General features: G+C 45.0%; 1 protein-coding gene across 1 annotated transcript; it reads right to left on the bottom strand.

Annotated features, from left to right (window-relative positions):
• Positions 1-94: 94 nt before the first annotated feature.
• Positions 95-4,364, bottom strand: si:dkey-5n18.1 (uncharacterized protein LOC570444 homolog). The gene is made up of 2 exons (XM_052095240.1): positions 3,857-4,364; positions 95-401 (listed from the first exon to the last, which is right to left on the bottom strand). The coding sequence occupies exons 1-2, from the start codon at positions 4,310-4,312 to the stop codon at positions 222-224; spliced, it is 636 nt and encodes a 211-aa protein (XP_051951200.1). The 5' UTR covers positions 4,313-4,364; the 3' UTR covers positions 95-221.
• Between the last annotated feature and the right edge of the window lie 4,965 nt (positions 4,365-9,329).

The raw sequence follows: 9,329 nt of genomic DNA, 5'->3' as shown, positions 1-9,329 counted from the left end.
AGTCAAAGTGTAATATGTGCCAGAGCTCTGTGAAGGATCTCGCATATATCTTGGCCTTCTACAAAATGGAAAAATTTATACTACATGAAATGAATAGTCTCAGTCAGGCAGATTGCCAGAGAATTCATTCTTTATTCAATAAAATGCCCACAGTCTGAATGCAAAGAATTCTCCTTCAAATTGAAAGAAAGAATTTCAAGCAGAAAGAGGTCACATCTGTCTCAGATCTCATACAGCAGGTAACCAGCAAATGTACTGAAGCGGTTTTGTGTCTCCCTCTTGGACAGTTCACTGTTGTTCAGCCGAACAAAGACCCGGTCTCCAACTTTCAGTTGCAGAACTGCACTGCTGCTTGCAGTATCTGAATGCAGGATGTCCACAGCAACTGCACTAGCCACAACCTACACAGAACAATAGAAAGTCAACCAGTTTTGTTTTATTCTATCCTTTTAATTTCCATTTATTTAGTAGTGAAACTGATGATTTTTATTAATCCTTTTACATATTTATTTTTTCCACAATATTTTTCTGATCGATTTTCAGTAATAGCATAGCATAGAAATGTTATGTTTTTTTATGCGTACTGGTGCACCCACAATGAATTCAGCAACAGGAGGTTGAAAGTTTGCTGCTGAAATCGGTCTGTGCTTACCACAATTCCAGGGTGCAATCCATTCTAAAATATTCGTCCCTATGCCCTATTCCCTACGAAGATTTTAAAATCAACTGTGAAAGCTTTGGAGGGCTAAAAGGTGTGGGGATAAAAAAAAGGATAATTCGGAACTCACTTTTAAGCCTTTATTATCAGAAATTTTATTTGATGTTATCTTTCATCATGACTATCATGATTGTTCTCCCTTACTCCTGGAACATGGGCATTGCCTCATGACCTGAATATTTGACGTATAACTAACAACTAAAATAATTGACTCTTGATATTGTTAAACAAGTTCAGTTTAACCACTAGGACCAACTTTCTAATTTTCTTATTTCTTATTTGTATATCCATATAGCACAGAGCTGCCCGACCCATGGTTCTTCACTGATTTTGGGATAATAAAGTGTCCAGAGGATGCACACTTCAGAATAATTGTAGTAGGTAATCTCGACCTACTCTTTTATAAATTCTGATGATTAACATTAATGACATACTGCTTTTGGCATTCTTTATATAGTTAGGAAGAATGCATATTCGGACGCACTCCATGTCTCGGAGTGAATGTAATCACTACTTAGATTTAATTGGACCAACACCTATGTCTCAGAGATTGCTCACACAATGTGCCACCAGTAGCAACACAGAGAAAGGTTTATGCATTTGAATTGATGAAAAATTGTTTGGTGGAGGATACTGCATGTCAGTAATTATGGGTGCATTTCCTGTGTGATCACGTTGCATGACAAGAGTGCACTGCAAATTGAGGCGATCAAGAAAAAGATGAAATATTATTCTGTTCTAGATGCTTAATTTTTCATGAAGACTGGCTTGAGGTTCACTTGAGGTGCTGTTGGCCAGTGCCCACGAGGATGACACACTTCTCGTCGAGTGTGCTCGAACCCGCAAGGGGACGGGCACGCCTGGGTGTGATAGGCCAATGTAATGGCATCAACCACCCAGTGGTAAAGTCTCTGTTTGGAGACAGTGTTCTCTTTCCGCTGTCCAACAAAGCAGACAAAGAGCTGCTCAGAACGTCTAAAGCTCTGCGTGCGGTCCACATAAGTACACAGGGCACGCACTGGACACAGCAACAAAAAGGCTGGAGGGAGTTGTAGGAACCTTGGGCACGTAGCCTGGTCACGGTCTTAGGACGACGTGTCCAGGCAGGTGTCACTGACAGAGAATGCTTGGAGGTTCCCAACCCTCTTGATGGAAGCAAGCGCGATCAGGAGGGCCGTCTTCAGGGAGAGGGCCTTGAGCTCGACTGATTCTAGCGGCTCAAAGGGGGATCTCTGAAGGCCCGAGAGGACCACTGAGAGATCCCAGGAGGGGAACAGGCTTGGCCAGGGAGGGTTCAACCTCCGGGGCCTCTAAGGAACCTGATAGTCAAGTCGTGCTTACCCACAGACTTGGCATCTACTGTGTCATGGTGGGCCACAATAGCGGCAACATACACCTTCAAGGTGGATGGGGACAGCCTCCTCTCCAACCTTTCCTGCAGGAATGAGAGCACTGACCCGACTGCGCATCTCTGCGGGTCTTCGGACCGGGAAGAACACCAATTTGGGAACAAGTGCCACTTCAGGGCGTAAAATTGCCTGGTAGAGGGAGCTCTGGCTTGGTTGACCGTGTCTATGACAGCAGGTTGTAGGCCACATAGATCTTCCAAATCCCGTCCAGGGGTCAGACGTGGAGGTTCCACATGTCTGTGCGTGGATGCCAGAGGGTGCCCCGTCGCTGAGAAAGAATGTCCCACCTAAGGGGAATTGGCCAGGGAGGGGCTGTCGCGAGGAGCACGAGATTCGAGAACCAAGTCCGAGTGGGCCAGTAGGGGGCCTCAGAATGACTTGTTCCTCCCTGACCTTGCACAGCACCCATGCAAGAAGGCTCACTAGGGGAAATGCATACATGCACAGCCCCGGGGCCAGCTGTGCACCAGTGTGTCTGTCCCGAGGGGAGCCTCAGTTCGGGAGTACCAGAGTGGGCAGTGGAAGGTCTCTTTGGAGGCGAACACATCTACCTGTGCCTTGCGGGACCTTTCCCAAATCAGCTGGACTGACTGGGGGTGAAGTCTGGGCGTAGTCCTCAACAGTGTTGCTGAAGTCGCCGAACTTGGAGATGGGGGTGTTAAGGAAGCGTGCTTTGTCCACATCCAGCATCTCGACCAGGTTCAGCCACAGATGTCGTTCCTGAACCACAAAGGTGTCCATCGCTTGCCCGAGTGTCGACGCTGTGACCTTTGTGGCCCTGATGGTGAGGTCGGTCACTGAGCACAGATCCTGCAATATCTACCCAAGTGCAGATCTTTAAGTGCCTTGGCCTGGTGAACTTGCAGAAGGGCCATGGCATGCAAGGCGGAAGCGGCCTGTCCGGTGGTGCTGTAGGCTTTGGAGGTCAGTGACAACGTCATCCTACAGGCCTTGGAGGAGAGCACCAGGCGATCCTGAAAAATTCTGAATGGACAGATGCATTTCTCTCGATTTAAACCTGTATGTCCGGGGGGGCGGGAGATGCAAATTCTGTCTGCCAATTTCTCATTGGCCTTTTCTCAAGTTCAGAGATGCACGAGGCTCTCAAGAGAGACCCTTAGTGTCGCTTCTTCGACACAACCTTAAAGTGAGATGGGGAACACTGGATTAAGCACTCAGGGGTGAGCATGCTATTAATAATTTAACCAGTCTGACAGAAAGTAGTTTCCAATGCTTCTTCACAGAAAGAGTTAGGGTTTAAATTATAGGCCTGTTTAGAATGTATGTGCTTGAAATGAACAGCAAAATATGTATATTAACACGTGCAACCAAAATCTCTTCTAAATGTCACTACTGTGGTGTAAAAATGTGACAATGCCAATTAAGCTCAAAACAGAAAATGTTTTTGAAACATTGTGCCTAGCAATGTCCTCCAGTTATAAATATATTCACAATATACTGTACCATGGCCAATTATGCTTAAATATAGAAATTATTATATAGAAAAATATATATTATATAGAAAAATATATAAATATAAATATTCAATTGCACCCAAAGTTTAGTAAACTTAAAAAGTAAAGCAACTAGCTGTAAAACATTTTTGTGTTTACTTAACATAAAAAAAAAAATAGCTGTAACTGCATGTTTTGTTTTGTTTATCTGATAAAACTGAAGTTGGATATTTTTTTTACAGTGCAAATATGCAGGTAACATGCAGTAAACTCACTGTTTGGTCATTAAGAACCAGGTCTACTTGAAGTTTGTCGCCAGTCTTCAGAATGTGATAGATGAAGTAGTACACTCCTGCTTTTTTACAGGTGAAAGTCCCAGTCGAGGAGGCATAACTACTGCCCATATTTGTTAGCACATCAGTAAACTTGAGAACTTCATTTTTGCTGAATTCATCCTGCAGGGCAGCATAAAATGCATCTCCTCCATTTGATAAAGAGCTCTTTCCTTCGGGTCCAGGTAGACCAGGAGGGCCTGCTTTACCTGGTGGCCCGGGTGGACCAGCAGGTCCTGCTGCAGATGATGCCAGGGGTATGACCAACCCATTGCTTCGGTCAGATAAACGATCTGTGGAAGGGTCACACACAATCCTACAGGATCCAGGGTTCTCGCTGAGACCTGACTTAGTCAAAGACAGAACTGTTAGGAGAGCTGCTAACCAGTGCTTGGCCATGGTGAATTAACGTACAAAGAGATGAGGGCACTCAAATGTAAAGCCTATGAAAGAATGTCACACAGATTCTAGGCAGTGATTGGTGGAGTTTGCTGGTCGTGTGATGGAACTGAGAAATTATCATCTGACCAAATTTTTTTAGCATCAGCAAAAACTAATATTACATACATTTACTTCCTTAAATGCTTCAAGGAACTGTTGTGCAACATTGATGTCAAAAGATCAAACCACTGAACTTATACCAGTACATTGTAAAACAATGTTCTTTGCTCAACTCAAAATACATTGTGGTTTTTTACTCAAGGAGAAAAAAAAGAAAAACAGGAACATAATTTTTTAACATCATTTAGCAAAAAGGATTTTTACTAACTTAATTAGAAAAGCTTACTTTACAAATTAAAAAGTAATCTTAACTGATGAACATAAGGATGCAGTTATGGAAACGTCACGGTTACTGTTGTAACCTCCGTTCCCTGAGGGAGGGAAACAGACGATGTGTTGAATGAAGTGACTCAAGGGGTCTTCCTTGGGAGCCTCGCATAGCCTCTGTTCTGGAGAAAAGGCCAATGAGAAATTGGCACACAGAATTTGCATGTCCTGCCCCAGGACATACAGGTATAAAGGGAAGCGGGCATGCTTCTGTCAGTCAGGTATTAGCACCAAGGAGTCGAGGATATGGTACGGCCGTTTACAGTGGTAGGTCTAGTGTCGAATGAAGTGACACAAGGGGTCCCATTCAAAAGTGCCATGCACTAGAACATGTTACGTGAACTGCTGACACAGGCGCAAGCAGGCTGCTGCATGCTAGAAGCAACTGTATCGGCTCCACGTAACCCTCCCCAACGCTCCCAGAAAAGGTGTCATATACAGATCTTAGGTTGCCAGCAACCCTGAGGGGGGAAATAGTGTTACATGACTATCATGGGGGCAAGCCCGGCAGCCGCGGCTGGGCTTGCGCCATGTCTCTCACATAAAGTGTGAAGCGGCTGGGGCTATCTTAACGCTATGAAATTCGTTGGGGAAGGCGGTCTTTCCCGATCCTATTCTTTCAGGGGGAAAAGACCCTGCGGAGGCTACATCCTGCCCAGACTAGGGGGAGGTGACATGTGGCAAATACACCATGTGGGTTGTGAAGCCGCACATGGGAACGGCGCAGTGGTATGCCTTGCCTGATGATGGAGGAGCTTTACAAACACGGCGACCGGGGGCAGTGGGACTGCCCAAGGGAGACGCAAATCTGCCGACAGGGGGACCGTACCGCGGAAAATACATCACAGGGAGTTGCCTGAAGAGGGAATTAAACCTGTGGAGCCCTACCCTAGTACAGAACACTCGTGGCTCTTAGTGGGTTTGGTAGCAAATTGCACCACTGAATTCGCAGTCCAGAAGGCTAGTGAGGAGAACATCCAGGAAGCAATGCTTAGTGGCTAACCTGGGAGAGAAAGTGCACTGGATCAACTTTGTGAAGGGCGCTGGGTGCAAGCGGTTGGTTGTTCTGCATTACCGAGTTCTACTGGCTCAAACCTGACAAAACACGGGATGAGACCGACTCATCCCTGAGATTGTAAAATCTTCCAAAGGTATTGGGTGTTGCCCAGCCCGCTGCTCTGCAGATGACCAAACTAGGGAGGTGCCGTTGGCAAGTGACCTTGGGTGCTGAGAAAAGACTCAAAGCACATACCTTGCTCTGCGCACCCAGCATGGGGCAGGTTAGAGACTGAGGAAGAGGTCCTGGAAAGGCATCTTTGAAACTTGTCAGCGCTGGCCTGCCGAGGCTGAGCAGTCGCGGGTCCGGAGGCGATGTGACTGTGTCCGGGGAGCCGGGACTGTAGGATTTTGGATCCTATGACCCAGGGAGTGAGGAAATCGCTCTTTAATTGAGAATGTGGCATGAGGGCTGCGGCAAAGGAAAATAAGGGAAACAAGGATTCTCCTCCCGGTCCTCCACCGGGGGACAGAGTGGTCTTGGTAACAGCTCCGGAGCGAACGTCTGACTGCCCGGCTCGTCCGTCTCAGGAGCGCTTAGGTGCACTCCTGGTCCTGGAAGGGGTCCTGGAAATGCACGCCCGCTTCCCTTTATACCCGTATGTCCGGGGGTGGGACATGCAAATTCTGTCTGCCAATTTCTCATTGGCCTTTTCTCAAGTTCAAAGGTATGCGAGGATCCCAAGGAAGACCCCTTGTGTCACTTAATTTGACACAATGTCGAGTGAAATTGGCTTAGCAGAAATACAGTTTTTAAAGTAAAGTTTTTAATTTTGATATACAGCCATGATCTAATTTACATAAGCAGAAAAATAGACATAATAGATTTTACATCATACAAGAAAAAAAAAAAAATAATAATATTTAATATATATATATATATATATATTTTATATATATATTTAGTATTTTTGTATTTATTGACCCCAGTTTGATAACCAAAAGTACTTCTTAAATGTTGCTTATAAAATACATAGGCCAAACATATTGGGCAAACATCAAAAATAGTTTTTGTAAAATCTGTCTGCTTTTTGGTGCTAGGGGTAGTTAAAATACACCAGGCTTGTGCAGTATGCAAACACTGTGCATCAGTATGCACAGATTCACAATACATACCACATTTTCAAGAAATGCCGCAGAAAATAAAAAGTCCCCAAATGTCAAAGCTCTTGAATGTAACATCACACCCACCCACATCTATTATCTGGCTAATGATGTATATTTAACAGAATCCTAGCCATCGAGCACTCAAGGTTAAAGAAATATTTGCGTTCAGTACTAGTTAAACTCCATCAACTTGACACATTGCTGATTACCACAACTTTTTTTATATCATCCCCCTTTTCTTTTAAACAAACAAAAATTGAGGTTACAGTGATGCACCTTTAATTAAAGTTAATGGGGCCAAACTTTGGAGGATTTAAAGGCAGAAATGCAAAGCTTATAATTTTATAAAAGCACTTACATTAATGTGGCAGGGCGGAGGGCGGGGCCGGGTCATGATCCTACACACCCGGTCCTGTATTAGGCTAATTAAGCCTCCGAGGGATAAAGGTCGACTGCAGAGGATCGTGCGGGAGAGAGAGATCATTAACTGACATGTCCGTCATGTGTGTGTTTATGTTGTCTTTTAAGTTTATCATTAAACCATTATTTATATCGTCAAGCCGGTTCTCGCCTCCTCCTTTCCATTGATCACTTCACACTGGTGCCGAAGCCCGGGAAGGAGGAGGGATACGCCGTAGTAGAGTTCTCGCCACTACCGTCCACCCCAACGGAACAGCCGCGGCCATCTGCCGGGGGACGAGGAGCCCAGCCGCCTGAAAGAGGATGATGGCCGCCGACCGCGAGGGGAGAATGGGCTCCAATCCGACCGCCTGGAGCGGTCAGGGCCGCTGCCAGGGGCGGAGGAGTTCCCTACCAGCCGCTGAAACGCGGCGGGGTTTAAGACCGCCGACCGAGAGCAGGGAGGGGCTCACTGCCGACCGCCTGGAGCGAGAGAACCACTGCCAGGGGCAGGGGAGACCCCTTCTGTTCCCCGAGAACGCGGCAGGGGTTAAATTTTACAGTTTTGGGGGGGGTACTACACTGTTACAGGAAGTACCCCCCCATTTTAATTATTTCTGTTTCCCTCCCCTTGTCTCCTCCCTCGTCCAGGTAGATGGGGATGACCTGCCGGCAGACTAGACTTAAAGCACGCCCTCCCCCAGAGAAAGAGGGGGGGATGTACGTCAGGCCGGGGGATCCCCAGCCTGAGAGAACGAGGGAGGAATGTGGCAGGGCGGAGGGCGGGGCCGGGTCGTGATCTTACACACCCGGTCCCGTATTAGGCTAATTAAGCCTCCGAGGGATAACGGTCGACTGCAGAGGATCGTGCGGGAGAGAGAGATTGTTTACGGACATGTCCGTCATGTGTGTGTTTATGTTGTCTTTTAAGTTTATCATTAAAACTATTATTTATATTGAAAAGCCGGTTCTCACCTCCTCCTTTCCATTGGTCCTTTACAATTAATTATTCTGGTAAAACACAGGTATAATTTGAGCTGCAGAATTCTTTAAATCTGCATTTTCACATTCATTTTAGGGTTTGTTGACACACCATCATGGCAATGAAGTTGTAAAATTGGCTATAAGTTTACACAAAAAAGGTTAGTAAGTAATTTTGGCACACGAGAATCTTAAAACACATACTGTTTAAGTATTGTGGCTATAGTTTGAAACAGTGAGTATTTGAAGCTTTATGGATTAGCCCCATTTACTTCCACAGTGAGTGCCTCACTGTAACCCAGTTTATGGCTATTTTTAAAGAAAAGGAGGGGCAATTAAAAATTCATTTTCGTGGTAATCAACATTATGCCACAAATGCTGTCGATTGAGCTTAAAGGAAAAATTCACCCAAGAATTTTAATTCTCTCATTATCCACTTACTCTGATGCCATCCCTGATGTATATGTCTTTCTTCAGCAGAACACAAATGAAGATGTTTAGAAGAAGATAGAGCTCTGTCAGATCCTTATAATAGAAGTACATGGGTGCCAGCACTTTGACGGTATAAATATTCCATTAAGGCAGCATAAAATCCACATGACTCCAGTCGATCAATGAATGTCTTCTAAAGCAAATAGATATGTTTGTGTAAAAAATAAATAGATAATTATAACATTATTAACTTTTAAAAAACGATTCCTTCCAGCAGCTGACGCGAAGCGTGACGTAAGCATGATGGCGAGTTCACGCGAGAATTTGGTAAAAATTTACAACATGCATAGAATGGTTGCTGATACACATAAATTGATATGACCAAAATGGAAAGCGCTTACAATTAGCTCTATTTAAAAAAATGAAAAAACCTGTCATTCACTACAGAAACTGTACTCTCCTCCACCATGTTGAAGGTTTAGGACTCCTCCCATCTCGGCAACTTGGGAATCATCTAGAATTCCGAGTTTCCCATTTGAACTTTCCAAACCAATTTCGCTGGGTCATTCAGGTGCTTGGAACTCGTAAATAAATTTTTTCCAAGTAGACTTGA

This window comes from Xyrauchen texanus, chromosome 28 (assembly GCF_025860055.1).
Source record: "Xyrauchen texanus isolate HMW12.3.18 chromosome 28, RBS_HiC_50CHRs, whole genome shotgun sequence".
Lineage (NCBI taxonomy): Eukaryota > Metazoa > Chordata > Actinopteri > Cypriniformes > Catostomidae > Xyrauchen > Xyrauchen texanus.
This window is presented reverse-complemented; position numbering and strand designations above follow the sequence as displayed.

Excerpts from the sequence above, each read along its gene's own strand:
- si:dkey-5n18.1 (XM_052095240.1), bottom strand. The coding sequence starts at position 4,312 with ATGGCCAAGCACTGGTTAGCAGCTCTCCTAACAGTTCTGTCTTTGACT. Across the intron at positions 402-3,856 it reads TGGTTCTTAATGACCAAACA|GTTGTGGCTAGTGCAGTTGC; the intron begins GTGAGTTTACTG and ends TGTTCTGTGTAG.